The sequence below is a fragment of the Poecilia latipinna genome, unplaced genomic scaffold, assembly GCF_001443285.1.
Source record: "Poecilia latipinna isolate Pla-1442-1.1 unplaced genomic scaffold, P_latipinna-1.0 Scaffold860, whole genome shotgun sequence".
NCBI classification, from domain to species: Eukaryota; Metazoa; Chordata; class Actinopteri; order Cyprinodontiformes; family Poeciliidae; genus Poecilia; species Poecilia latipinna.
Window position 1 is genome coordinate 76825 of NW_015113476.1, and position 12298 is coordinate 89122.

The 12298-nt window shown below is 36.5% G+C and overlaps 2 protein-coding genes across 4 annotated transcripts in view; one reads left to right on the forward strand and one right to left on the reverse strand.

The window, feature by feature from the left end:
• Positions 1 to 5278, forward strand: part of reep1 (receptor accessory protein 1) — a 17508-nt gene extending 12230 nt beyond the window's left edge. For all 3 annotated transcript variants that reach the window (XM_015048092.1, XM_015048093.1, XM_015048095.1), the window contains exon 8: positions 2279 to 5278. In XM_015048092.1, the coding sequence (XP_014903578.1) occupies positions 2279 to 2350 (72 nt within the window). In that variant the 3' untranslated portion in view covers positions 2351 to 5278. The remainder of the gene's footprint in view (positions 1 to 2278) is intronic.
• Positions 5279 to 5323: 45 nt separating this feature from the next.
• mrpl35 (mitochondrial ribosomal protein L35) lies at positions 5324 to 7698 on the reverse strand. Its single transcript, XM_015048097.1, has 4 exons — positions 7588 to 7698; positions 7228 to 7393; positions 5672 to 5816; positions 5324 to 5591 (listed from the first exon to the last, which is right to left on the reverse strand). Exons 1-4 carry the CDS (start codon positions 7616 to 7618, stop codon positions 5409 to 5411), a joined length of 525 nt encoding a protein of 174 aa, XP_014903583.1. The 5' UTR covers positions 7619 to 7698; the 3' UTR covers positions 5324 to 5408.
• Between the last annotated feature and the right edge of the window lie 4600 nt (positions 7699 to 12298).

The following is a 12298-nucleotide window of genomic DNA, read 5'->3' on the forward strand; positions in this document are numbered from 1 at the left end:
TTTTCCTACAACATATCTAAGTTTTTTGTATAACTATTTTTCAAGCTCAGAAAAATTCCAAGGTTTTTTTTCTAGAATATTTCAGAGATTAATCTAAATATTTCAGTGTTTTGGTGGAAATTTGCTCCTGTCTTTTTCCACGGCCCTGATATGCTGTCGTACTCTAACACACTAACTTCTGAAGCTGCATCTTTAAGCGATCATCTCAGTTCAGACGTTGGTCTGCTGAGTGCGGCTGTTCAGAGAGTCTGCAGTAATGCACTAACCTCGTAGGCATTTACATCGATTTAAAAGCATCAGCCTCGTTGATGTTTGGAAATATGGAGGGGGAAACAAGTATTTAACAAGTCAACGTCTTTCTCAGTCAGCTCACTGAAAATCCTCCCCAGTTTAGTTTTCTAATTCTTATCAAAGTGTGCTGTTTTATTTAACAGGATTTTACTGGGATGCTCTCACCGCCTGGTGATGTGTCAAACTCAAGGCTCCGGGGCCAAACCTGGCCCGCCTTAGCTGTTAATGTGGCCCTTTAGATCAAACCTTTACTACCTAGAGAGCCATTTTTACTTTTGGTCCAGCTTGTTTAGAGCCAGAAAAGCTACACAAAACAAATTAGCTTATTTAGCTTAGCCTATTTGATGTGTTTGGCTTTTCTAAATGTTCTGCGGACTTAAAACCAGTTTTTAATGGTTTTTCTTCAGCAGTGGAGTCTTGTGCAGTGATCTTTTGAAGAGGTTGGGTATAAAACATTGTATCTGCTGATTCCAGGTTATTGGCTTTTTGAAATGTTTTCTTTTGACTCTTCTGTCAGAGACCTTGTGAGGTGAACCTGGTTGTAGCTGGATTATGATGAAATTATGCTAATCCTGGCTCCGGATTATGGCTCCAATTGCCTTATTCAGAAGTTTGTGGTGAAGAGAGCTCTTTGCTGTTTCTGGTCATAAAATGCTTCTTGGTAACATGAAACTTTTACCCCATTAAAATAAAATTTACTGAGGAAAATATTGTTTTGTTCCATACAGTTTTCCCCGCTTTCTCATAGAAAATTGCAGTAGATTTCTGACGTGAAGTGCCTGCTGCCGTGTTTTATCCAGCTAAATTATATAAACCTCATGCTTTGTGGAGTGGAGTGACATTTATTTAACATGGAGGCTGTTGTTTATTTGTGATATAATCCAAATATGATCTCTTTAAAACAGATTTACATTTACAGAAACATTAAAGAAAAATAAAAGAGAACATTTCCAGTGGTTACATCAACATGTGGATAATGTTACACATGTTTAGACTTTTATTTTTCTGTTTTTAAGGATCATTTCAACATTACAATTTCTTACAATTAAAGAAGAAAAAAACGCAGAAATACTAATTATTTGATTTAGATTATTACTGTCATGTTGTTTTCAAAATTATGATTTGCTGAAAGACTAGAGTCTGAATTGCAAATATATATATTTTATTAGATTTTTCTTTGTTATTGGAAAGCATTGCCTTTAAAGTCCTAAACATTTTGTCCAAAAATAGTCAGCTGAAAAGAAGTATCCTTTTTAAAAACTAAAATCTCAGAAAATGTCATGTTTTTTTTTAACCTATTCAACCATAATATAAGCATGAACTATTTTAAGTAAACAAATGATAATTTTTTAAATTTATTTGTTCATTTATTTATTTTTGTAGGAATAGGCTTGTAGATCCAAAATTTAATATGTTTTAGGATGTTTTCCTCGTCGTATGAAAAGCAAATTGACTGACTGAGTTGGTCTGATTGAAGAAAACTGAAAAAAAAATATTTTCTCTTCTCTGTGATGTAGGTCAGTCTTCATTTGAAAACACTTTCTATATGTAGCCAAGTTTTAATAGAGCAATAAAAAGCAGACAAGGTGTACAACGATTAGATGTTACCATGACAGCAGAAGGAAACCAGAAAGCCTGGAAAAGATTATCATTTGTGTCGCATCTCACATTTTTATAAGTAGATTTTGATGTAAAAGTTGAAGTTTTGTCCTAATTAATTCTTGAATTGTAGTCGGGGGCCACAAGAATCAATCCAAGGGCCGCAAATGGCCCCTGAACCCTACTTTGAACACCTTTTGATCTAAAAGCTTCAATTGACTTCAAAGATTTCTATTTTCAACCGAAACAGTTTGCGTAAGTTTAGTCTCCTACTTGGTTTTACACATTAAAACAATAAAATGAGCCTTTTTTCTGAGCCTCCTGATCCAAAATGGCGGCGGCAGCTTGACCCGGTCTGATCACACTCCGTCTGCCTCTGTGCTTCCAGCCTCCTCTTAGAGTCCTGAGGCCTCTCACAAGATCCAGGAGTGCTCTTTCTTCAAACAATGAAGCCATGTGAATTCGTCTCCTCCAGCTGCCTTCGCTGCAATGAGTAAAAATACCGAATGGCCAGAAGCTCCACGACTGAAGCAGCCCTGCTTTGGAACGCCGTTTTACCAAAGTGACCTACGAAGACCCCTAATTCACAGCATAAATATATAGAAATATATATATATAAACCCCAGTGGCTCATGATGTTAAGAGGAACGAGGTTTGGTCGCTCCATGCTGACAGACACTTTGCATTTAAATATGTATTTATGTACAGTTTGCATACTTTATCTCATGCTTTTGGTTGTTTTTGTATATCAGAGGTGGTTGCATGTGTGTTCCTCGTCATTGGTCTTAGTGTTTATGAATGTACTTTAGAGGAAATCATCACCATGGAGAAGGAATGAGACTCAAGCCGAGGACTCAAACAAAAACACTGATTTTGTTTTGTTTTATTTATTGTGATTCACAAAATGATCCATGCTTTCATCGTCCACTTATCAGACGTTTACCTCTCTCTATCTCTTTCTTTCTCTGTGGGCCTTAAAGAAACAGAAACCCAAAATTATTTGCACTATGTCAATAACATACATCACTGCCCTCAGACAAAGTTGTGGCTCAGTTTTCTTATCAGCTATTATTTTTAAGAGATTGATTTCTTCCGTCTGTGCTTCACTACAATCACTTTGGTTTCTAAAGACTGAATATTTCTAAAAAAGACTTAGAAATTTAAAGGTGACTTATTATGAAAGATTGACATTTTGCACGTTTTTATACTTCCATTTCGGTCTCTACTGCTTCTTTGAAGAAAAAGAAAACACTCTGCCATTTTTTGGCAATAACTTAATATTTTTTGGTGTCTGGAAAAGGAGCCGTTTGAAAAACCTCCCCACTTTTAAGTCACATTTGCACCGTGCTGTTACCTAGCAAGCCCAGCCAAGCCCAGCCCTGTTACCTGGCAACTCCAGCAGAACTCCAGACTAAAATCTCATATGTTCAGAATGATTACATGACACATGTTTTGTGTCGCCCATAGATCTATCCTAACCTGTTCAAGGAAGCATAATAGGTCACCTTTAAGGCTGAAAACTGCTAAATGACGTGAAATTTTATGTTTGAAATCACTTATTGCTGTTGACTGAGCAGCGCTGCACACTCTGGTTGTTCCTCCTGGTGACCTGAGCCGCTTTTTTTGTAGTTTATTTACTGAGCCCGAACCTGATTTTCACTGTGTTGGTGTGCAGTAATCTTACATGGTTGCATCTGTATCTTTTACGGTGGTAAAAGTAAAAAAAAAGAAAAAACAGAAGAAAGAAACCCCAGAAGCTTCTCAGGTACAACTGTTCTGTTTACATCATTCACTCTGATTTTGTAGATATACTTATTATGCACATTAAACTGTTCTTTCAGTGGATCAAATTGTGGAAAAGAAGCAGGATGTTTCTAATCATGTGTCAGTGCAGTCAGTGTTAGTGTTGGAGGTGATTTCCATACATTAAATTTAACGCTCAAGCTTTCTGCATGATATTAATTTTTATGAACATTTAATGATTTTATGTGAAGCCGCTCTGGTTTAGTTTCTCTGTCGACACATAAAATATAATGTATTTGGTTGTACTACAGAAAAATCTGCTTCCTCAGACATTTAGTCATGTTAAAAAATGAGGACACCCCGAGAAATTATTTCTTTGCTCTAAAAGAAGAAAAAGTACATTGTTTTACATAATAAACACAGGGGGAAAAAATCCCCCAGGATCTCGATGAGACCCAGATCTGCTTCATTACATTCTATTCCTTCATTTCAGTCAGTTCGTTGTGAATTTTCCCGCATGTTTTGGATCATTTTCAAGTTTAAAATGGCCCTACTTTAAATTTTTCATGATGACTTAAATTAGTTTGAGCCGGACATTTGGTTCACGTTAAAATGTCCTCTGTTCTTGTATCCAAATACAGGGTTTCAAAAACTAAATTTTTTTATGAATGGCATTTAAGACTAGTATCGTGACAAAAATGTACGGCCGTCACCCAGCCAATAAATTTGGCTGGGCGACGATAGCCACAAAAAGCTAGCTACTTAGCTAGCGGGGATATGCTAACAGTGAGATGTCACTAACTTCAAGTTACAGAACGTGTTGAAGACGACACAGAAAGTACAAAAGGAGAAATAGTGCGTTTAGTATCAACAGTAGCAAGATCCTGCTGTAGATTCCGAGAGGTTTTTGAAGACTTGTTTTAGCATCTTCAAAAAAGTCCGATTAGACCTTCTTTTAGTGTTGTAGTTTGGTCGTCACCTAGAACAGGGCGGCGCTGGTCATACTTAAATGGAGCCGTTACAGAAACAAAGATGGCGGCCAAAGCAAAATGGGAAAGAAAAACTGTCCTAACAGAGTCCGGTGTGGGATAAATAAAGTATTTTATGCGGTTGTTTTTAAATATAAACGAGCTCCTTAAGTTTCACATCAAAAGCGCTTATTCACCCAAACTGAATGACGGACCGCGTAAAATAAAAAAAAAAATTGCCTTTTATGTTATTGGTCACCATACTCTTAAAGAGAAAACTCAGGTCTTTACGAAAATAACAGCTTATGAATTAATCATTAGTAGATCATTAGACTAACTCGACCGATCTTGCATCCATGTGAGACCTCTTCCCTACCAAACTTACCAGCGCCTTCATTTCTTTTAATATTTTACTATATTGATAAATCTGATTAATACCTAAATGTCCCAAAATTAAATGTTAGCAAACAAGCTTTAGCAGGGTGTCCTCATTTATTCATGACTGTAAATCCAATTCAGTCCTTCAATTTTTCTGGCAGGCCAGAATGAAGCATTTCTTTAGTAACTAATTGATGTCAACTCAAAATAAAAAGCAGAGGTGTGATGACATAATTCATAACTGTTGATTTATGACTCCAAACAACTTCATACACAATAAAAAAAATAAAGACGGCACATTTGATGGTTTCTGTCCAGTTTTCTTCAAAGAACAAGTAAGACATGTTTTGACTTTAAGATTTATTTTATGACAACAATATGGATGTTTAATATTATTACATTGCATTTAGGATTACAGCATTATTTTATTCAGAGGTTGACCCGGTCGTGGTACTTCTGATACGGATCATTAAGGAACCAGTTTCTCCTTTTCCAGTAAGAAGAAGTCATTTTGTCCAGGAGTTTGCACTGAGTCTTGTTACAGAAAACGATTTCCCTCAAGCGCTTTCGTCTGGCGGGCAGCTTCTTCCACAGCTTCTTCTTGTACCCAGCCTGGTCAGAGGGCAAGAACTCTGTTAAATGCAATTTATGCAGAAACCAGAGATTCTGACAGGTAATTAAAAAAGGCACACCTTCCGCCTGATCCAAAGGCCACAGTGCAGCCGCATAAACCGGTCGGTCACTGCGCTTACTGATTTCCTCTTTCCTTTCTTCAAGCTAAAATACGTCAGGTTTCTGCAGGGTTGCCAGGTCAGGCTGGGAACCAGAGCTGAAACCCTGAAACAGCACAAAGAAACTTTAAGTAAAATAGAAAGGAACCAAAATTTAAAAACTTAGGAAAATATCCAGAGGTCATTTTTTGATGCAAATATGTAACTTTTCAATCTTTAAATATCTCACTTCATAATACTGTAAATTTATTACTTTAATCATATAAAAACTTTACTTTTTTCTTGCAAATTTGTGACTTTGACACAAATATTTAAGTTTTTTCTGGGAAATATGGGATGTAGATCAGTGGAAGTAAACAGCATGATTTTTCCAAAACCACCTAAAAATAGTGTACAACTACCACAGATGGATCGAGCAGGAAGTAAACAACCAGATGCATCATGTTTGTCAGGTGAGAATTAAATCTGTCTGCAGATTAAATAAACACCAGTTCCTCAAAATGTTTTTCTCTGTTCATTTATCATGATTTTTCCCTCCTTCTGAACCAAATAAAAAAATCATATGTCAGTATTTTTAACACTCATTCCATCCAACAACTGTAGCTTCAATGTTTTTGGGCTACATGATTGTGAGAAACGTGACTGGTTGTCGTTTGATTATGTGGAGAAAAGTGAGACTTTATGCTGTTTCCATCCACTGATGCTTATGCAACAACCAGGGGTGCACCGACTGCAGTTTTCTGGCCGCTCGCCGATTACTGATTTTTTAAAAAGCTTAATCTGCCGATTACGATTTTGTCTGAAACTAATTTTTGTCTGAAATGTTGCTCAATATAGCAAGTTGTTGAGTTGGCAACAGTTGGGTCACTATTGTTAATTGTAAACATTCAGACATAACTTCATGGGCCGGTCTGTCAGTCAAACCTTTCTCACCAGAGAGCATTAGAGGTCAGATTCTTACACATTTGCCAAGCTAGATAAGATAAAATTAAGAAAATCAGCACCAATATATCCATCCATCAATCCATTTTCTAACACTTTTGTCCCTCAGTGGGGTCCTGAGGGTTGCTGGGGCACCGATAAATCACTATGAACTATTCACAGCTGTTGAGAGAAATTGGACTGCTGACACTTTATCTCTTGCCATTGCAGTTGTAATAAAATGCAGAATGTGCTCAATATTGAGATTTACATCCCTCTGTAAGGGTGCTGGTTGGTCAGATTTACAACTAGGAGGTTGTAAATCCTCCTTTTCTCTGTATAAATTTCCATAAAATCTCAACTTTATGAGCTAAAAAGCTGATGACTTTGCAAGCAGATAGGTGTTACACATGGATTAACTAGCTCCGACTTTCAGACGTAACGTCGTCAGTCTTCGTCAACCTTCGGCTGTGATCTCGAATGTCCCGTGCCTATTTCTGTTTTACACGCATTTCTCGATTTTGGTAATCAAAAATGAATATAACTATCGTGAAATATAAACACCGCTTATAAAATGGTAATAAATAGACGGTTACCGCTGCAGGAGGGGGTAGCGGGGCGTCAAAGCCACAGTAGCCCGGACGGGAGCGCAGACAGCGGCTGTAGCTGTTCCGAAGAGAGGCTGAGCCCGGATGAACCCGGACAGCTGACGGATCTGAGGAGAACTGGTTCCGACAAAGCGGTATAGAGGTCTCAGCAGCCCTGGTATAAAAACGGAGACATGATAAAACAACAACGGGGAGGAAAAAGCAGATTTTCCCCACTTTAGTAACCACCAGAACGTTCAAGTTAACCGGGTCGGACCACAAAATATTTCCTAAAATAACACTAACAACATAAAATCGACAAATTCAACGCACACAGAAACAACAAGAAGAAAAACATTAAAAACACACCTGACAACCTTCTGACCACCGCGGCCGCCATGTTTTCTTCTTTTCTAATTCCTACCTACGGTATCCTACTTGGGCAAATTTCTTTCATTCGCTTGTAAAGTTAACCTACATGCTGAACATCACTGCCCCCTAGCGTTCATTGCAGAACACTTGCAGTTGTTTACAGAATCTCCGAAATGTCTCAGTAAATATCTGAAATTTTTCCTTTTATCCTGCACTGAACTACTTTAAACATAAAAGGATTGGGGTCACTGAAAAACTTTTTTTTTCTCAGAATTTTGAGATTATAGTCAGACTTTTGGATTTTTAGTGGACTTTCTTAATTTTCATAAATTGTCAATGGTTATTTATTACTATTTTACTTCCCCGCTCCTATGCTTTTCTATAATCCCTTAGTCCAGAGTTTCTGAAGTTTTTTATCTATGGACTCTCGTATCTGAGTATTTTCAGAAGAATTTAACCCTGAACATTCAGTCATCCAGGCGTAAAAATTATCGCGACAGGCCTAATGTAATCGGCTGAATCTTAAACTGTGAAAGCACCAAATAAAGTAAAATCAGATTTAGTCATTTGTATAATATAATCCTTGATTGACATTGTGGTCCACACTACATACCAGTTGGCGGCGGCGACATAACAGCGATAAAGCAAAAATGTTGATGTTTGGAGAAAGATGGGGGGATGGTGAAGTCATCGGCCAAAATTATAACTTTTAATATCTCAAAAACGAAAGCTGCACAAACGAAAATTTTAACGGCAAAACCTGCACAAACGGAGCACTAACGAAGTAGCCCACTTTCGTTTGTTTTGGAGCAATATGGGGGGATGGTGAACTTTGGATGACCTAAAAAATAATTGTTAATATCTCAGAAACCAAGACTGCACAAATGAGTATGATGATTATGTTGCTCAACATCCACAGCAGGTGGGAGACAAAGGTTACATCCAAGATAAGTTTGTCATGATTTGTGGAGTGAGTGGTGAGGTAAGACGCAGGCAGCCCAGTATGAAGATGATGATTTTAATGACTAATCCACAGAACGGAACACAGGTGTAGCATGCACCTCCTCTGCTTCATAAAAAGGACTGTTCCTCTTCTAAGTAAAAGGTCACATGAACCTCAATACCTCTTTTATTTGGACAAAAATATGTCTGGAGGTATTTTAAATCATTCCCCCCAAAATAAAATTACAGAGCAATGTGAGGTACAGAAATGTGGTTTGTTGCCCGAGGGCAAAGCCATGCCATAGAGGGTTTTAATTTGAAAAACGACATTATGTATCTGAAAAAAAAAAAATATTGTGTGGGCAAAAAATAAAGCACATATGTGCAACCTCAGTTAAAATTGGTCTTATAGGTGACCCTGTATCATCCTGAAGTCAGAGAAGTACCTGGTAAGGTACTGTTTATGTAATCTGAAAGGGTTTTTTTGCATGTCAAATGTCAGCAATTTTGATTGATATTGATCACATATGTGGTTTACAGAATTTTTTGCCAACATAATATGTTTTAATTTATTTTCAGCTACATGATTTCCTTTAGTGTTATGGCAACATATCCAATATCTGTCATTCCCTAGACCTTTCAAAATAAAACTAAATTGCACAATAAAAATGCCTAAACAAATATCAATCGTCCTAACTAAATTTTATAAAATACAAACAAACCATCTTACAAATAACTTAAATATTTCCTATTTATGGCTCTAACATTTAGCAAATCAATTAACACAAAGGTTTACATTTTTAAAGCCGCAGGAGAGAAACATGAATCAAACATAAACCGGAGGTCTGCTTTTATTTTGAAAAGCCTGCCTGGGGTCCAATCAGAAATTGAAATTTTAAGTTAACTTCCATTGCAATCAAACTCTCAGGAGTTTGATAGTACATGCAAGAGAGTTTGACTGTGAATGTGAGAGAGTTTGATAGTTTGACAATATGTGTAAGAGTTTGATAGTAAATGTAAGAGAGTTTGATAGTCCGTGTAAGAGGATTTGACTGTGAATGTGAGACGGTTTGATAGTTTGACAATATGTGTAAGAGAGTTTGATAGTAAATGTAAGAGAGTTTGATAGTACGTGTAAGAGAGTTTGTCATTAGAACAGACATCAGGACATAATTTCTCCAAGACAGTACCTAACCCTACTGCCCCTCATTATCATATTAAAGCAGAAACGAAGAGGGGAAAATGAAATGTCATAAATAAGGAAATATTAAATGAATAAGGGAAAATGGGAAAAGTATACATTTTTCAGAAAAATGTTGAATGAAAAATAGATTAAGGAAAATTGGCAAAATAAAAAAGAGAAACATGAGAAATTGATCAATTAAACCAGGAAATTGAAAAGTGGGTTAATGAAAAAGGGAAATTGAAAAGTGGTTAAATGAAAAATAGATTAAATGGATGAAGGGATAAATGAAAAATGGGTAAACAAAAAGGAAAAATTAAAATTAGACATGAAAATGGGAACATAAAAAATGGTTGAATTAATCTGGGAATAAATATAAATGAACAAATATAAAAGGGAATAAAAATGACAATTATTTAACTTATTTATTTCACCCACTTATTTATTTAATTTTGGCTGAAATGGCTCTCCATAGAGTAGAAGCTGCAATATTTTTAAATGATAAACTGAAAACTGAGCTGTTTATCAGATGTACAGATTTCCTCAACTTCATTTGTCTTCTTTAGTGCCTTTCATTCAAATAGGTAGCTACAGAAGATAAGTAAAACTAGAAAATTAGAGCATCCAAAATACAATTCTTAAATTCCCTGGAAAAGTACCAAAAAAAAAAAAAATTAGAGAAATGTCAGGCTCATAAAGCAGAAATTGATCGCATGAGCTTGATTTATTTAATTATCCTTTCTTCACAAAAAAGAAAACAAGTCCCTGACCTTTATGAAATAAAAAAGAAATCCAGTTTTTGCTTGTGTAAAACCTTCAGAGCAGCTTCTGCTTCCTGAAATCCTCTGCCAATATTTTGATTTATTGACGGTCTCCTATGGAAACATTCCTCTGCAGACATGCTTATCTGATATTCAGATGCGCCATTTGTCACAGTCTTTGGATGAATATTTAGGTCTGCTTCCTCAGAGAATAAGAGTTCAGTGCTGGGGGATTAAATATATATTTTGTGACAGAAGTGCTTATGGGTTGTTCAAGATAGCAGAAGATATTTTCATCTTGGACCTGCAGTGTGAACCTGTTTATTTTTACAGATAAAGTTCTGTGTTGGTTCAGTATGTGTGCAAAAAGTCATAATTTCTAGACTGAGAACAGATAAAAATCAAATTAATGTTTTATTTATTTTACTTTTAAAACCCACAAATGACACATCCAACATAATATACATCAAAATAAGCAAATAAACAGCAGTCAGCAGATAATTTTCCAAAGGAAAAAACAAGCCAAATATAAAGAAACAAAATTTTTACAGCACACTGAACGTATCCAAACAGCTGGATGTGGGATAAATTTAACTGAAGTGAACAATGCCTTTATTATTCTCCAACAATGAAATAAAACTGTAAAAAGTGCTTTCCATAATAAAAAAAAACATGGTTTCCACCACATTTTAAAGTAAAACTCCAATTATCCAACATTAAAGTACCTTAGAGGCTGTTTGTCTCAGTTAAACAGTTTGTAAAAGATGATATCGCAAATCCCAGAATTACTCACCTCTGTTTGTCGCTGTCATTTTAGGTAATTAACATGTTTACAGGCACCAGTTCAGAACTTTAAAGGGGACCTATTATGCAAAATTCACATTTTCTCTTTGATTTGGATCTCAACTTCTTAAAACAGTCCAAGTGCTTAAAAAAATAATAAACAAAAAAACACCCAGCTGTGTCTGGAAAATTAGCCATTTCAAAAACATCCCAATTCTTAAGTCACAAAGGGTGCTGCACCGTTACCTAGCAACCTCAGCAGAGTTTCGCTCATCACCTAGCAACCAGCGCCACGCTCCAGCACTTCTGATCAACTGGTTTTACTGCTGCATGCACTGTACAATGGCTGCTGAAAAATACATTTTTTTGTTGTTGACTTACCATCATGTAACCACTTTCTGGCTTCTTGCTGGTTGTGCGGGAGGCTCTACTAACGCTTTTCAAAGAGGTATGGTTCTATAATTGTGCATCTGTTTGCAGCCATTTTCATATATGACTCCAAATGTTGAGCTTATTTGGAAGTGACAAGAGTACCTAAAACAGCTCAAAATAGGCAGAACTTACCAGACTAAAATCTCATTATCTAAGAGAGATTTTATGTAAAAAAATGAACATTTTTTGTGCAGCCCATAAAACTATCCTAATATGTTGAAGGAAGCATAATAGGTCACCTCTGAAGTTACAGTTGAGTTTGGAAAGGGTTCACCAGCCGGCATAGACTGGTTCTGAGTCGCAGGGCAGGCCGTAGTACCGACCCTGAGGTCGCTCTTTGCGCAGTAGAGGAGCCCGGGCGACCGCCAGCTCTCCGTCAGAGTCCCGCCGTCGACGAAGAACCAACAAAATAATGAGGAGTAAGGCCACTGAAGAACAGAGACAGGAAGTGATCAATCAAAGATTGCACTGATGTTACAGCATGACTCTGATTATTCATTTTGTTTTAACTTCAAACAGCTGACTGTGCCGCATTTAGTCATAAGATCGAGTTACGTATGAAGATAAAACAAGAAAAGAAGAAATGTGTTCTGATATCACCACTTCT

Excerpts from the sequence above, each read along its gene's own strand:
- mrpl35 (XM_015048097.1), bottom strand. The coding sequence starts at position 7,618 with ATGGCGGCCGCGGTGGTCAGAAGGTTGTCAG. Across the intron at positions 7,394-7,587 it reads GGTGGTCAGAAGGTTGTCAG|GGCTGCTGAGACCTCTATAC; the intron begins GTGTGTTTTTAA and ends TTTTTATACCAG. Across the intron at positions 5,817-7,227 it reads CGCTACCCCCTCCTGCAGCG|GGTTTCAGCTCTGGTTCCCA; the intron begins GTAACCGTCTAT and ends GTGCTGTTTCAG.